We start from the raw sequence: 16,823 nt of genomic DNA, 5'->3' as shown, positions 1-16,823 counted from the left end.
AAAATGTTCTCATTAAATCAGACAGAGCAAAATAAACGTGAAAAGAATGAAAAGCCAGCCCGGCAGATAATGCCAGCAATGGAAATTGAACCCAGGAAAACGTCAAAACAGAGCTTCCCAGGTCACGGTCCCTGCCTTTGGGGAAGGAGTCTCCACTCAAAAGCAATTGCTTTTAAAGACATTGCTGTAAAGTTCCCCCTGCATCCTGTGGAAGCAGAGAAAGAACTGACAGAAAGGGAATGCAATGCATGACAGTTCTTTCTCTGCTTCCACAATCCTTTAAAGGTTTTGTGCTAATTCCTAAGAGCTTCCACATAAAACCCATTCAGTCCCGTCTCTGCCACGTCATTTAATGTTTGGGCTTGTCTACACTTACAAGGCTCCAGTGGAGACACTCCCTATGGCAGTGGGAGGGCAGGTCCCCTACCTCCCCAAGAGGTGGGAGCTGGATCGACGGGAGAATGGATGTCTGCACTGGGGGTTAGTTCAGGTTAACTGCACCCCTCAGGGGTGTGGATCGTTCGCACCCCTGAGCAATGTGGTTATACTGATCTAATTTCCTAGCCTAGACCAGGCCTTATTATCCCTCATTTCTAAGGACCCGTCGGGGATCGTGGCCCCATTGTACTAGGCATAGGCGCTGACTCCGTGGTGCTCCGGGGCTGGAGCACCCACAGGGAAAAATTAGTGGGTGCTGTGCACCCACTGGCAGCCAAGCTCCCCTTCCGTCCCACCCCACCTGCTCCTCCCCCCCGAGCATGCCGCGTCCCCACTCTTCCGCCTACCTCCCAGCGCTTCCTGCCTGGCCGCCACCAAACAGCTGTTTGGCAGCGTTACTATGCTGGGGTGGGGGAAGCGGGAATGTGGCGCTCTCAGGTGAGGAGGTGGGGAAGGGGCGGGGCCGGGGGTGTCGAGCACCCACGTGAAAGAGGGGAAGTCGGCGCCTACAGTACTAGGTGTTGTATGTGCAAATACAAACAGTCCCTGCCTCTGAGAACTCGCCTGCTGGGGTTTAGACTGTGTGTAAAGGGGAATGAGCTCGCTCCTGGGGGAGGAGGAAGGGAAGGACGAGGGAGCAGCAAACAGGGGTGTTTGCATTAGCAGTCACAGGGGGCCGCCAGTTCAGCCAGTGCCCGACAGGAGCGATGGCGAATGGAATCCGTGTCCGGCACGCATGGTGCTGGGTGTGGCTCCCCAGTGAGTCTGGAGTGGTTTGGGGCTGAGGCCGGATGTGCCTTTGTCACCGTGCATTGCAGGAGGAACACGAGAGGCTGCTCAGCACGATGGAGGAGAGGACGGAGGAGCTGGAACGGGACGTGAGGAACATGCAGAGGATGCTACAGGAGAAGGTGACCCAGCTCCAGGAGCAGGTCAGTGATAGAGGGGCCTTAGCCATTGACTCTGCCTGGCTGTGAAGGGCCGAGGGAGGGGCTGAGCTGGCAGGAGCTGCTGTTTGGGCCTGTCAGAGGCACCTCTGGTTTCGTTCCTGCTGTCGGCCCAGATCAGACCCCCTCCCCCAAGTGGTGCCAGGCTGGGTGCTCACGGGATGAATCTCTGCGTCCCTCTGCAGCACTGGTCCCCTCCCCTCCGGCCCGCTGCCGCAGGTCTCTGCTAGGCTGGTGGGTGCAGGGGTCAGAGACCGCTATATCCCATATATCGCAGCTCTCCCCGCATCCTCGGGAGCCATCGCAGCCAGAGTAGGGGGCCTTGCCCGTGTGCCGCCAGACCACACAACTGGCCTCTGCAGGACGGGGGGCCAAGGTCAGTTTGGGGTTAGCTGAGAGTGGGCCATGGGTCCGTGTTCAGAGTCACAGAAGTGTCGGGCTGGAAGGAACCTCGAGCGCTCGGCTAGTGCAGCTCCCTGTGCTGAGGTAGGAGCAAGTAAACCCAGACCCTCCCTGACAGGGGTTTGTGCAACCTCCAGTGACGGGGATGCCACAGCCTCCCTCGGAAGCCGGTTCCAGAGCTTCCCTCCCTGAGAGTTAGAGAGCTTTTCCTAATCTCTAACCTAGTTCTCCCTTGGTGCAGATTAAACCCATTACATCTTGTCCTAAATCAGTGGCCATGGAGAAGAACTGATCACTGTCCTCTTTAGAACAGCTCTTCACGGATTTGCAGGCTGTCAGGTCCCCCCCGGTCTTCTTTTCTCACGATTAAACGGGCCCAGTTTTTTTAACCTTCCCTCATAGGTCAGATTTTCTAAACCTTTGACTATTTTTGTTGCTCTCCTCTGCACTCTTTCCAACTTATCCACCTCCTTCCTAAAGTACGGCACCAGGACTGGACACTGTGCTCCAGATGAGGCCTCCCCAGGGCCGAGTACAGCAGGACAGTGACCTCCCGTGTCTTACATACAGCGCTCTTGCGAATACACCCCCGAATGATATTCGCCTTTCTCGCAGCTGGATCGCATTGTTGACTCTCGTTCAAATTGTGATCCACTGTAAAAACCCCAGATTGTTTTCAGCAGCACTACCACCTAGCCAGTGATCCTCCATTCGTAGCTGTGATTTGAGTTTTCCTTTCTAAGTGCAGTACTTTGCACTTGTCTTTATTGAATTTCATCTTGTTGGTATCTGACCAATTCTCGAATTTATCAAGGTCATTGTGAATTCCAGTCCTGTCCTCCAACGTGCTGGCAGCCTCTCCCAGCTTGGTGTGATCTGCACATTGTATAAGCGTACTCTCTTTCATACCAATTAAGTCATAATTTAGCCTGTAGACTAAGACGTCTCGTTCTTCCTGTTTATTCCCATACTCCTGGCATTTGTGTATAAACATCTAAGATGTTGAGCAGATTCCCCCACTGATTTTTCCCCTCTTGTTGCTCCTGTGACTCCAGTGCAATGTTCCATTTGCCCCCAACATCTAGTCCTCTGTTACAGGCACCTTTTGTTATACTTACCTGGGGCTTTTGTCACCTCGTTTAAAGCCCTCCTCGCTCAGCTGGCAAGTCCACGTGCGAAGATCCTCTTCCCCGATACAGACTCTGTGGTCTCCAGTGCCCTGCCCAGCCAATCCAGAGGGGCTGTGTATTCTCCTGCCCTTAGGGTGGAGTAGCAGCCACAGAGGGGAGGTGCTATAGGAGATAGCCCCACATCCTGGCTCTGGATTGGAGGGGTGGAGTTCATCTCCCTGCATTCTGCTTATCTGGCCCCAGGGTCTGGGCTTCGTGCTGGGGAGAGAGCCCTAGGGCAGTGTCTGGAATGTCATTTGAGTCGGGGTTATGAGTTTCTCTATACTGCACCTTGTCTGTGCCCAGCAGAGGGTGGATAAGAAATCAGGCTCCAGTTAGATCAGCTGGGCACCAGAGGGCCGCTCTCCTGGTATCAAAGCCTGCCCCATTGTCCAGGTGAAGAGTTGTTAATTGTGGCTCCATCTGATTCTGTAACAATTATTTTTACAAGACAAGGCCTAGAGCCCGACCCCAGGGGAGTTCATGCAGGGCTGCACGGCCATTGACCTAAAGCTGTTTCCTCCCGCTTTCCAGCGCGACAGAAACGTGAAGTGTGACCTGCTGCTGAAAGACCTGTACGTGGAGAACGCGCAGCTGGTGAAAGCTCTGCAGGCGACTGAGCAGAGGCAGAAAAATGCTGAGAAAAAGAACTTGGCCCTGGAGGAAAAGCTCTCAGCCCTGACCGAAGTGATTAGAAGAATGGCGCAGGCATCTCTCGGCGTGTGAAGGGGCCCCGGCGCTGGGTTTGGCTGCAGCTGGAAGGACAATCAGTAACAGACACGGTCGCTGCACTCCATTATCTCAGCCTGGGAGCCGCTGTGCTGCAGGGGGTCCCAGTCTGCACACTGGGTCATGGTGAACTCCCATCTGCCGCTGGGATAGGCAGTGTTAGTGCTGGGTGGAGACACCGTGCACGCCTTCCCCCGCTGCGCCCGGCAGGGGAAAGGGCTTGCTGAGATCTCTCAGGGAGCGGGGGAAAGAGATAATGGCCATAAGAGAAGCGTGCCCTGTGTTTTCAATGGGAAAGCATTGGATGATTTAATGCCATTCAGGCCATTCCAGACAATAGAAGGAAGGGTCTGTCTTGGGGCTATTTACGGTAATTGCAACGTGCCCTCTGAATTTGTCTGAACACTGGCAGTTTGTATTGTACATGCAGTTTTATACACAGAGAATATACTATTCACCCCTGAGTCCTGGCTCTCATTCAGGGGCCCATGCTGCTGGAAGTGGAACGACCTGCTGTATTTTTAGGGTCTTCTGCTTTCGGGTCACTGGGAATGGGAAATGGTTTTAATATTAAAATTACATTTTTACCATTGGTTTCTGGGTTGATTTTATTTCCTCTGGGATTTGGCTCTGCCCAACTTCCCTTGGATTCTAGGACACACAGACCCTCGCTTATATCAAGTCAAGAGTACAGGCCCTGGCCCAGAGAGCTGGGACAGTGGAGCGATCTCTCCTTGTTCTCTGCCTTGGTTGTCAGAGGAGTCACTTTGCTCCCTACTCCTCTCCTGTGAAATATGGTTTGGCTCATCTGTTCCTTGCTCCTCTTCAGCGCTGTAGCACCAGGGCTCCTTGAGCAGGGAGTGAGGGGATGCACAGAATTTACTAATTAGAGCATTGGGGTTTTACTTGATGAGTATGGAGTCTCATGCAGCATGCAGGACTGAGAGGACATGAGGACTCCATACTTGTAAACTAAAATGGCTCTTTATTGAGAGAACTATTTACAAAGATGCTGTAACTGCAGACAGCACTCCAGCTCTGTGCACACAGACTGACTTCCAGTGCTGCCTCCAATCTCCTGCCTCCAAGTTCCATGCAGGCAGCTCCATCCTTCCTTTCAGAGTTGTGTCTGTGGTGTCTTTTGTACAAGCATTTGCTCACTTGCTGGGTTCAGGGGTTGCTAGTACATCACCTGCTCTAGGGATATGGCCTTTACTACAGCCCATTTTGGCCTGTTAAGCATTGGTCCTCCCACGTGTGCCGGTTGTGAAAGCAGTCTCCCACTTCTTGTTTATGGTCTCGCTCTGGGTGGGGGACTTGCTTTCACCCTATTGCTGCCTTCAGTCTGAGGATGCAAGAGGTGCATTCTGTTCACCTTCTGTGTTGCTCATCTACCCCGTTTCTTCTGACTCCCTGTGCATGGAGTCTCCATTCCCCACCAACAGGGCGAGCATCCCTCCCTGCCCAGCCGTGCAGCACGATGGGAGGAGGAAGGGCTGGCACCAGGGTCTTGTCAGCAATAGCAGCAACACCCTAACAGAGCCTCTCTGGGTAGGGGCCATAGGAGCTGTCAGCTGGGGCCTGGAGCCAGGCCCCCTTGGTTCCCCAAGAACAGCAACGTATCCCTTCCTGCTGGGCATTGGAGGAGCCTGGCAATGAAGTAAAACCAGGGGAGTCCAGCGTTTGGGGCTCTATGGTAGCAGGGGCTGTGTCCCTCCCTGGTATGGATGTTAAAGTGAGGGGGAACCAGGCCCCTTAGTCTCCCCTGCAGGCCCGGCTAGCTGCCTGTTAGTGCTGGTCTGTGGAGCCCAGAATATGGGGCTGGGTGTGTGGCAGGGGACTTGCTGAGCAGCTGATGTCCCAGTGCAGGAGGTAAGGGGCTGCTGGTACAGCAGGGGAGGCACCACCAGGAATGTTGTTAGTGCAGGAAAAGGGAAGGGGCTGGTTGGGGGGTTAGGCAATGACTCCAGCCCCAGAGGTGGTTCAGGGTCCCACAGGGAAGGAGCCATGAAGGGAGGTGGGGGCAGAGGGACCACTTAAAGGAGCTGGTGTTAGGGCCTTCAGGGATCTTGGCTGGGGGGGTAGCATGGGCCAGGCCAAGGAGCAGCCTGTGGTGACTCTTGTCTCCTGGCTGCTCTCCCTGGCAGCAAGAGGCCCCACGCACCAGAGGTATTGCAGGAAGATTAGAGAAAAATCCTCTGGGCTTCCTGGTAGCTGCCTCTGTGCATCACTCACCCCTGCTTGGATCGAAGTAGGAGTGTGAAAGCACAGAGTTGCTAAAGGGACTCACGCAGGTGCTGCCCCAGAAACTACTTCAGCCGCTTTGAAACCGACCCCATTGCCAACTGGCATCACTTTATAAATGCTCCCAAAAGCTTCTCACTGTGTATTTTCAGGGAAAGTTATCAAATTGTCTCTCCCCCCACCCCCGTGCTTTGCAGACCATAGCACCACACAGACACATTACACTAGAAAAGCTGTATTTGCCCCTGCTAAAATCACTGCTACAGTTGGTTTGATTTTCTTATTAGAGAGTTCGTCAAGGAAGGAGGTCAATGGAGGCTGGCCCACAGCTCCCGCCCTGTGTTCATGACAGAACATGCTCCAGCACTCCTTGTCTGATTAACTGTTCGCATTTCCAGCGTGGTAAAAAATGCTGAAAAACAAACAGAGGTTTTCTGAATTCAAGGCAGCCTTGCGTGAAGACAGCCAGTTCTGCATTTGGACTTGAGCAGAATCATCAGGCTGCACCCTAGGAACAGCTGAAGAGGGCAGCAGAGCTAGATTTGCCCAGCTGCTGTGTCCTGTGTGGAACCAGTAAGGTCTCTCTGTGAAAAATGGCTCGTCTGCAACACTTACTACTGGGTGGACAATGGCCGTTGTCAGGGAAGCAAGCATTACGCCCACAGTAACTGTTTCAAGGATTAAACCAGAATTGCTCTCCCCCCTCACTACTGTGCATCCACCCAGGGGCAGATCCTCAGCTGCTGTCAACTGTTATAGTTCTGCTGACTTCCATGAAGCTATGGCATTTTACTGCAGCTGTGCCACGCTGAGTACATCACAACGGGCTCTGGGACCCTTCAGAATCAAGAGCACTCACTGGACTGTCAGTTATTCCCCCTCAAGCCTTTCCGTGAAGGATTCCCAAGGAAGCGCTCCCCACGGGGGCAGAAGAGTGATTTCCTCAACTCATTCCTACACACTAAGGATTCAGTCATCCCGTTTTAGTAACTGTCCTGCTCTCTGGGCATAGGTACCTGGCTATTCTTCTTCAACAGAATTGTTATACCGTCGTCAATCTCAAATTCTCCATGATCCTTTAAACACCGAACCTACAGTAAGGAGAAATGGGTCTCTTTCAACATCAGCAGATGCACAGGGACAGGAGTACCAATGTGTCAGGCACAGAATGCAATGTGTGTGCACAAATCACTGTTTCCTCTTGTTGCACATCACCTGACCTGTGTTTAAGGCAGACACACAGCCCAACAACATCTAACATAAAACGGAACTGAAACACAAAACCAAGCACCCTCAACCTTCGTTTGTGTAAGTTTGGCCCACCTTGCTTAACACCAGCCCCCCCATCACATTATGTATCTCGCAGAGAAGTGAACTACTGGGGATGATCAGGAGTCTCTATGGAGGTGAGGGAATAAAGGCAAGAGCACAGCGAGAAGGGGTCCTAGAACCAGAGGGCATATTGAGCACACTGGGACCAGAGTTTAAAGGAAAAGGAAGAGCAGAGCCTGGTGGCATTCAGCCACTACCTGCACATCTTCAAACTCTTCGCTGCCAAGTGTTGCCATGCAGTCTTATGTCTTCAAAAAGAGCCGAGTGTGGCTCACGAGTCTTGTGTTGCCAGCCTGGGTGTGCACTTTTAATAGATAGTTCCACACACAAAGCTCATTCAGAAGCCCCAGCCTTGCACTTACTTCGATGTATAAGCTTTTGGGAGGTTTCATGTCCTGGGTGAGGTCCAGCCCTTCCTCTCCTCCTAAGGATCTCATGTAGGTAGCAAGAGACTTTTTATACTGATTGAACCACTCCGTCTGTAGACATAAGAACACTAAACTAAACCAACAATCCTACAGGGACACAGGATATCAATAACGAGTGCACACGCTTTAAAAAACATGGCTTGTAGCCACTTTAAAATATTTTTCACTGCCTTCTTAAGTCTACCAGTACAACTTCCATTCTACCCTGAATCTATTAAACAAGTCAAGTTTATAACAAAGCTGGGCTTACTTCTTCAGCAGACATGTGAAATCGGAGGTCGTTTGGCAAGACACTGCCATACTCCCACCTGAGGGCTCGGATCCGAAGCAACCGGTCATACCTGGAAGAATTAACCAGGGATTAAAACCACTCTGTTCTCAATCAGAAACAGAGGTATTAATCCAAAAAGGAATCTGGACTCAATCCCCTATTTATACCAATTCTGATGCCTTCAGAATGAAGTGTAAAACCCTATTATTCTAGTCTTCCCTCCATAGCCCTGCCAAAATCATATACACCTCTACCCCGATATAACGCTGTCCTCTGGAGCCAAAAAAATCTTACCGCGTTATATCAAACTTGCTTTGATCCACTGGAGTGCACAGCCCTGCCCCCCCCCCCCCCCCCCCGAGCACTGCTTTACCACGTTATATCGGGGTAGAGGTGTATTTAAATAAAAACAAGGCCCCTACAGAATAAGGGGAAAATGATACAGAGACCTTCCTGTGTTCATTTTACAACATTTGTAAGGTGCTTGGATACTACTGATGAATGCAGTACTACAACCAAGATTAAGCAGATAAACAATGTTTCATATTGAACATAATATGAAAACATTGGGAAAAGAATCAAGGCCAGAATTTTCAAGAGTGGCCTCTGATCTGTGTGCTTAGTTTTTAAACACACATTGCAGCTTGGTTCTCAGAGGTGCTGGGCACCCACAACTCCCACTGAAGTCCATGGGACCAGCAAGTGCTCAGCACCCTTTGAAAATTAGGATCACAGTGTCTCAATCTGGGCACACAAAATCAGAGGAAGCGCTTGAAAAAGCAGCTCTTTGTCCATGTAAGAGACCGTATTCCAGTCACAGACAATTGGTGTGAAAGCAAGATACACCTCCATTAGAAACTTACAGGTATGCAACAACACATCGTCGATTTCGCAGCAGAGAACAATGACGAAATTTGATTGTTCGGATCAAGTCACTTCGTCCTGATTTAGCCTCATTTCTGGTAATAACGCAAAGGGAAACAGTATTACATTATGCTGAGACCAAGAAACTGGCAAGCATATATTCTTCCTATTATTTTTCCCAAAGCTACACATTCACACAAAGCTCAGATGTAGTTTAGTTTAGAATTTCTCTGGCACTTAGCACCCTCCTCACCACAACCTCGTTTTTCTCCCACTGGGAGCGACATACTAGAGTTCAGCTAAGTAAATAATCTCTTGACCACATTAGCTAGTTTGCTAGCTGTCTGGTGTGTTCTCAGAACAAATTTGTTCTGGCACTGGGCAATTTTGTTCTTTGAAAATACAAAACAAAAAGAGAACAAAGGCATAAAAATAATTGATCCATGCTGCTTATCTCATACACATTCCTAGCTATATTTTAAGACATATTTTACTCTTAAATACAACTGAAACACTCATTTTTTGTTTCAATTTTGTAAAAAGTGACATTTAACAATGCATGTCCTTTCCTGCATTTGGGAATGCACCCTTAGATCAGTAAGTGGATTTGCACAGCTGAGTATATCATCTATGGTCAAGCAGTTTCACATCACAGATACACAGGAAATGAAATCTGATTAATAGCAGAGCAATTTTTTATTCAGCCCAGTTCAAACTCTTTTTGGATGTTTTTCTGAACATGTTTAATTCGGCTTGATAAATAATTGGATTCTTAAAGATGCAGCATGCTGGTCCCTTCAATTAAAGTCTGAGTTTCTAATCCACAATTCCAGGCCTTCCAATGAAGACCTTCAACAAAACAGGAAAGATGTCACTTCCCTTGTACTTCAGACTTTTTCTTTTTTATGATAATTAAGGAAGCTCTGAAATTTTTTTTTTCGGGGGGGTGGGTGTTAAAAAAAAAAAAAAAAAAGCACAAACTCTAATGGCCTCTTTAACACACATGAACAAAGAGAAACATTCCTGTATTTGTCATTTCTAAATAAGAGGCATGCTTTCCCTTTCTTCTCATGCGTAGACAGCTCATTAGTCTTTTCACCAACACAACCACACTTACACATCAGCCTGGTTCTGTTCATATAAAGCTTTCATCTCCTCAAGAACTTGTCGGATTCCATCCTCCTGCAACATATAAATTCACTGATTTCAGCAGGTATTTTGAGTCAATAAGTTTTACTTGTCTAAATTAAGCATGGCGCTCCATCATTACAGCCAGAGGCAGGGAGAGATGCCTACTTTATAAACTGAAATGAAATATATTCAAGTCATAAAGAAATCTCTTCAAAAGAAGGCAGTCTCATAGCGGGTTTGCCCTGCTCCAACTTCGGCTGGCATGGGAGTGTCCCGTTACCCTGAACCAGTGTTTACAGAAAAGTGAAAAGCTAATTGCTGAGAAACCAGTTGAGCAGGATCCTTGGGGCAATGGGGCACGATCCCGCCTGCATGTACGGCATCACGCTGCCGCGTGGTAAATGTTTGCAGGATACGGCCCTTCGTTCGGCTCTTCCGCCTCTTCCTTTACAGATGCCCCTGGTAAGAGGAACAATGTTTGAAGGCAAATTTGAGACCCTCATTGTTTTGTCCATTAACCTACAGTCCGAAACGCCCAATGGCCAACCTCCCAGAGAGCCACAGGAACCCCCCGAGCAGGCCCGGCTGCCTTTCAGAAGTGCTGGGCCAGTCTTCACTTATTCACTCGGGTTTAAGGTTTCCCTGTCAGACACACACGCTGACGTGTTGAGAGGGGCTCTGTCTGTCTGTCTGTCTGTCTGTCTCCCAGGCCACAGCCCAGCACTCAAGGGGGGGGGGGGTAAAGTTAATGAGGGTTTTACAAGGTTTAAGGCGCGTCAGTTAAAGCTCAATTCAGAAGCAGAGCCCGGCCCGGCCCGGCGGCGGGAGGCCGCTGACAATCAGCCGGTTGCCGGCCCCTGGGCTGTAGCGCGGCTCTCCCGGGGCCCCGAGGGGCCGGACCGGCGGGGCGGGGCGGGGCGGGCTCCCCGCGGAGGGGGGGGCGGGGAGGGGAGGGGCCCGGCCCGCGGCTCACGTTGAAGGCGGGGAGGTGCCCGTCCGCGGCGCGGTGCAGGCCCCGCACCAGCTCCGCGCCCCGCTCGCCGAACATGGGGGGACCGCGAGCAGCGCGGACCGAGCTGGGAACTGCTCCCTGGTCCCAGAGCGCGCCGCCGGCCCGCTCCGCCAATGGGAGCGGCGGCAGATCGTGGCCACGCCCCCTGCCTTACAGACGCCGGCGAGGGACAAACTTCCCCTTCCAGCACAGACACGTCCCGCCCAGGGACGAGGCATGGCCGGGGGGCTCCACGTGCTGCGCCACGAGCACCGGCTCCGCAGCTCCCATTGGCCGGGAACACAGCCAATGGGACCTGCGGGGGTGGTGCCTGCGGGTAGGGCAGCACACGGAGCCCCCTGGCCCCGCCACCTAGGAGCTTCAGGGGCCTGCCGGCTGTTTCTAGGGAGCCCCCCGAGGTAAGCGCTGCCCTGCACCCCAGTCTCCTGCCTCAGCCGTGAGCCCCCTCTTACACCCAAACTGGGGGGAGAGGGGGTGCAGAGGCCAGAGACTGCCCCAGCAGGGGCCAGTGCGGCTGGCTCAAGGCTGCCCGAGCAGCCAGCCACACTGGCTGCTGCAGAAGTCATGGAGGTCATGGATTCCGTGACCTCTGTGACAGACACAGACCCATAATCATGCTGAAATGTGTGTAGCAACAGTATATGCAAAGTGATGAACATAAGCTAAAATTATGACCAAAATGTGTTTACCAGACAAGTCTGGGGAGGGAGTAAACCTGTTTCTCAAAGACAAAGGACAAGCTGACACCTCTAGCCTGCTGCAATCAAAACTGATTGGCAATCACCAGTCAAGTGATCATTCTTTGGCAATGAAGAAGGGCCAGGAACAGATCAATTTGCATTTTAACAAACAACAACAACATAGAACCTCTGTCCCCCGTTCCCCATGAGACTCCATGGCTCCATCCTCGCAACTGGAAGGAACTTTATCTAGGGGGAACACTCAGGAAAATGCATTTCAAAGGGTGACTGGACTGTAAAAGTGAGGGGCAAAACACCCTGGGTAATATCTCTTTCTTTATCTCTCACTATGTCTTTTACCAAGACAAATGAACCAGCCTTTGGACTTTGGGAGGAGGTTTGACCTGAGAATTTAGTCAGCCATGTTGCTAGGAGCATGTGGTAAGGTTTTTATCTTGAACCAGTTTATTAAGTCTTAGCTACTAGGAAGGATTTTATCTTTATTTCTCTCGTAACTATTTCTGACTTTAATATCTTGGACTTGTACTCACTTAAAATCAATCTCTTTATAGTTAAATAAGCTTGTTTTATTCTTTAATCAAAACTAATCCAGGGTTGTGTTTAAAATGAATTGTTTGGTAACTCAGATTAAAGGAGCAAACCATTGTACATTGACCCCCTTACAGGGGCAATGGACCTCTAATATCTGAACTGATCACAAAAGCCGTTTTTGAGGAAAATTTAGGATTGGGCGTGCATTGGGGTCATCCTGCAAATAATAACCAAGGCACCTGGAAGGCAAAGCATGTCTGGTGTGTAGTTGGCAGACTACAGCTATACACAGACACTCAGGATGTGACCTGCGCCTGCCTGCTGTTTGAGAATGGCCCAGGTTGGAAGTTACAACAGCAAAGCATTGTGAGGCACCCCAAGTTGAGTGGTGACACAACGCCTCATTGATCTGGATTGCACCGCGGAATGTGATAACACATCCTTGCAGAGGATGAATTCTGCGATTATTTAGCTCTAAGGTCCTACAAGATTATCAGCTTGGGTGCAAAGGTTCACCGATCTGGTTCTTGTTGAAGTTTTTAATCTGGAATACTATTGTCACAAACTTTTATTTTAGAAATTTTTGCCTAGATAATGGCAGTGGGCCCATAGAAAACTACTGAACCGGTAGTTTGACTACTATGAACACCTCCCTAAAGTCTCAAAGACTTTTGATTCTGGATATGGTGTGATACCAAATAGACAATTAGAATTGCCAAGATATATTTGTTGAGAATCCTGAGATCCTTCTAAACTGTGTTCTTCTAGGCAATGCTGGGAGAAGTGTATTGAAGACAATCTCTTTAAAAGAATCTTCATATAATTTTAAACGGTCTTTTTTGTTTATTTGTATGATAGGAACGAGACAGGAGAGGAGGAAAGTAGTCTTTTTTTAGCTGTTTATCATCTGTAGTTAAAATATGCCCAAAGCAAGATTATATGCGTAATTTTTCCAAATCTATATTAAGATTGCTGTGTTAAAATTTAACTGTGCTGGGAAAAAAACAAGTGACAAATATGTCCACAAGTCTTTAATGCAAATGCAGTAACTTTTCAGATAGCTGCAGAGCTAATTGGGATATAAAGTCTCCAGTTGTGACAAGGAAACTTGTATTACCAGGCAAAGTGATTTGAAAGATATTAGAGAGGCACAGTGGGTGAGGGAATACTGGTGAAAGAGACAAGCTTGTCTCTCTCACCAACAGAAGTTGGTCCAGTAAAAGATATTGCCTCACCCACCTTGTCTCTCTAATATCCTGAGACCGACACGGCTACAATGTTGAAAGATAATGGTAGGAATACAAAGTGGAAGGTGATGCTTAATGATTGTGCAGGGAACAAGAAGAACCCTGCTCCATCTTGGCTAGTATCCTGTCTCTGAAGGTGGCCCACACCAAATCTTGAGAGGGAGTGTACAGAACAGGGCATTTATGGAATGATTCACCCCCTCTTCCACTTCTGGCTTCTGGTAATCCAGTTTAGGGTCTCCCCATGCAAGGGGTGCATTCCTTAACATGTTGGCTGATAAGCATTGATTGACCTATCCTCCATTAACTTATCCAGGTCTTGTTTGAACCTAGCTACACTTCTGGCAATCATAACGTCCCGTGGCAATGAGTTCCATGGTTAGTTGTGTGTTGTATGAAAAAGTACTTCCTCTTGTTTGTATTAAACCTGCTGCCTATTAATTTCCTCAGGTGACCCCTGGTTTTTGTATTGCGTGAAAGGGTAAAGGTGATGGGATTTACAGACCCCACACTAAGGGTAAGGGAGTTGTGGAACAGTATTGGGCCAAGAAGGCCCTGCCCCTCAGCAGCTGCAGACCATGCTCCAAATGAAGGGCCTGCTTAAAAGGGGACTCTGAGAGGCAACCAGGGGGAGGGTGAAGCAGCTTCTGGGATAGAGGGATCTACAGGGGAAGGGACTGGACTGGACTGGACTGGACTGTGGGTAAGACCCAATGGGGAGGCCAAGGGCTTGACCACTTTTCTCCTCCCCCTTCTTTCTGACAAGGGGGAACAATGAATTGGGTACTAAAATGTGAGCTGTGAAGCCCCAACTGACTGTCTGAATTGTTGAGACTGTGTGAGCAATTCTCTGCTGAGAGGGAAGCTGAATGCTAGGACCACACCCCAAGCTGAAGAGAGAACAAAAGAAGTAGAAAGTGGCCCAGGGGAGGCTGGCATGTTTGTATGAGCTAGAGGAGACTGAGCATCCCCTTCCCCTGTGGGCCCTGAACCAGGACCTGGTGGAGAGGGAGGGCCTGGGTCCCCCTACCCTTTTCCCCCTCCTCTAGCTGACCAGGGGACTGTGGGGAGCACCAAGGGAAAGGGGATTGTAACAGCTGCCAGGCCCTCAGATTGCCTGGCAAGATCATCCCAAAACTGGGAGACTGAGCCATTGCCTACCCACTAGGTCGGCTGTCTCTGAGTGAAGCCCGCTACACTAAATATCGCTTTCTCCACACCATTCATGATTTGAAAGACATCTATCATATTCATCTTCCTTAGTCATCTCTCTTCAAAGGTGAACAGTCATAATCTTTTAAATCTTTTCTTGTATGGAATCTGTTCTGTGCCCTGAATCATCTTTGTTGTCCTTCTCTGAACTTTTTCCAGTTTCACTATATCCTTTTTGAGATGAGCAACCAGAACTGGACACAGTATTTAAGGTGTGGGTGTACATGGATTTATATAGTGACATAATGATATTTTCAGTCTTATTTTCTATTCTTTTCCTAATAGTTCCTAACATATTGTTAGCCTTCTTAATCACTGCTGTGTACTGAGTGGAAGTTTTAATAGAATTATCCACGGTGACTCCAAGATCTCTTTCTTGAGTGGTAACAGCTAATTTAGAACCATAATTGTCTATGTATACTCGGGATTATTTTTTCCAATGTGCATTACTTTGCATTTATGAGTTTTGAGTTTCATCTGCCATTTTGTTGCCCAGTCACTCAGTTTTGTGAGATTCTTTGTAACTCTTCAAAGTCAGCTTTGGACTTAACTATCTCAAATAATGATATATTGTCTGCAATCTTTGCCACTTCACTGTTCACCACATTTTCTAGATCGTTATTGAATATATTGAACAGCAGGTCCCTGTACACATCCTTGGGAGACCCTGTAGTTCACCTCTCTCCATTGTGAAAACTTACCATTTATTCCTACTTTGTTTTCTATCTTTGAACCAGTTACTGATCCTCTTATCACATGACTGCTTACTTTGCTTAAGAACCTCTGGTGAGAGACCTTGTCAAGAGCTTTCTGAAAGTCCAAATACAATCTATCCACTGGGTCAGTGACCTTTGTCTATGTTTGTTGACCCCTCCCCCCCTTAAAAGAATTGTAGTAGATTGGTGAGGCATGATTTCCCTTTACCAAAACTGTATTGACTCTTCCCCAACAAATCATGTTCATATGTCTGATAATTCTGTTCTTTACTATAGTTTGTACCAATTTGCATGTTACTGAAGGTAGGCTCCCTAGCCTGTAATTGCCACCATCTCCTCTGGAGCCCATTTTAAAAATTGGGGTTATGTTAGCTACCTTTCTGTCATCAGGTACAGAGCCTGATTTCATGCAACAATTTCCATTTCTCCAATTTCATATCTGAGTTCCTTTCAAAATCTTAAATAAATACCATCTGGTCTTGGTGACATTACTTTTTAGTTTTTCAGTTTGTTCTAAAACCTCCTCTATTGACACACAAATGTGGGACAGTACTTCATTTGTTACCCACATCAGAGCCAGACTTTCTGGACATCTCCCCCACATCCTCCGTAGTGAAGACTGATGCAAGACTTCAGTGTGCAAGAAATGCTACTTCTGTTGTTCTTTCAGTGTTTTATTCCCCTTTTTATTGTATATGTTGTGGGAAGTGAATTACAGAGAGATTTTCATTACAGTTTTCACTGACTCATATTCTAACATTTTTCTTTTTGGGTGAAACTTCCCAGATTTCATTTTAGCCTAAAGGTGATGTGTGGGGGGTGGACAGAGAGACTTTACAGAGACCTCTTCCCAGAGTTTTGAGGTTAGACAAGGATATTTTTTTGCGGGTGGGGGAACAGTTGGACCTGGTCAGCACTTCTGAAAATTCAGGCCCAGGGTTGAAGTCATGGGGGCTCAGTATTTAAGAAGGAATGCTGTGATTTTCCTACTCAGAAGGGTTGATGTAAGATTTAACTAGGAGAGGCAGGAGGAAGGTGGCCTGCTCTGGATAATGTGTTGTTATCATCAATGCAAATCCGAAATTGTACAGCCTTGGCACTGTAAGGTGGGTGCTAAGGAAGGCTGAAGAACGCTGGATTGACATTTTCTCTTCGGGTTGTCTCCATAGCGGCTCTGTTGAAGTGGAAGTGAGGGTAGTGGTGGCCAAACTCAGCGAGCGCCTCTGTTGGCCCTGGTGCAGGTTGGGCAGCTTTCTCCATGCGGACGCACTGGTTGGGAGGGAAGAGCTGCCTGCATTGCCCCATGTGCCCAGTGACTCTGCCAGGGTAGCACAGGGGTGTCCAGACGCTGGAAGGGATCTTCCTTAGCACTGTCTGTGGGGCGATGCCTGCAGGGGCCTGGATACCACACCCCACAGTGGCCGCCAGGGGCCTGTGCCCGCTTGCCCC

General features: G+C 48.9%; 3 protein-coding genes across 11 annotated transcripts in view; 2 read left to right on the top strand and 1 right to left on the bottom strand.

Annotated features, from left to right (window-relative positions):
• The window catches only part of NINL (ninein like), a 54,355-nt gene extending 50,080 nt beyond the window's left edge, over positions 1–4,275 (top strand). For all 8 annotated transcript variants that reach the window (XM_065590850.1, XM_065590846.1, XM_065590851.1 and 5 more), the window contains 2 exons: positions 1,257–1,370; positions 3,491–4,275. In XM_065590850.1, the coding sequence (XP_065446922.1) occupies positions 1,257–1,370; positions 3,491–3,682 (306 nt within the window). In that variant the 3' untranslated portion in view covers positions 3,683–4,275. The remainder of the gene's footprint in view (positions 1–1,256; positions 1,371–3,490) is intronic.
• Positions 4,276–6,148: 1,873 nt separating this feature from the next.
• Positions 6,149–11,101, bottom strand: GINS1 (GINS complex subunit 1). 2 transcript variants are annotated; one of them, XM_005293540.5, is made up of 7 exons: positions 10,929–11,101; positions 9,942–10,006; positions 8,824–8,919; positions 7,940–8,030; positions 7,624–7,740; positions 6,946–7,020; positions 6,149–6,341 (listed from the first exon to the last, which is right to left on the bottom strand). In XM_005293540.5, exons 1-7 carry the CDS (start codon positions 11,001–11,003, stop codon positions 6,273–6,275), a joined length of 588 nt encoding a protein of 195 aa, XP_005293597.1. In that variant the 5' UTR covers positions 11,004–11,101; the 3' UTR covers positions 6,149–6,272. The 2 variants fall into 2 exon arrangements, with proteins under 2 accessions (XP_005293597.1, XP_023959955.1); XM_024104187.3 differs by lacking the exon at positions 10,929–11,101 and adding an exon at positions 10,717–10,830.
• Positions 11,102–11,159: 58 nt separating this feature from the next.
• The window catches only part of ABHD12 (abhydrolase domain containing 12, lysophospholipase), a 61,239-nt gene continuing 55,575 nt past the window's right edge, over positions 11,160–16,823 (top strand). Inside the window, exon 1 of the mRNA XM_042852740.2 lies at positions 11,160–11,365. Within this exon, the coding sequence (XP_042708674.2) occupies positions 11,184–11,365 (182 nt within the window). The 5' untranslated portion in view covers positions 11,160–11,183. The remainder of the gene's footprint in view (positions 11,366–16,823) is intronic.

This window comes from Chrysemys picta, chromosome 3 (assembly GCF_011386835.1).
Source record: "Chrysemys picta bellii isolate R12L10 chromosome 3, ASM1138683v2, whole genome shotgun sequence".
NCBI lineage: Eukaryota > Metazoa > Chordata > Testudines > Emydidae > Chrysemys > Chrysemys picta.
This window is presented reverse-complemented; position numbering and strand designations above follow the sequence as displayed.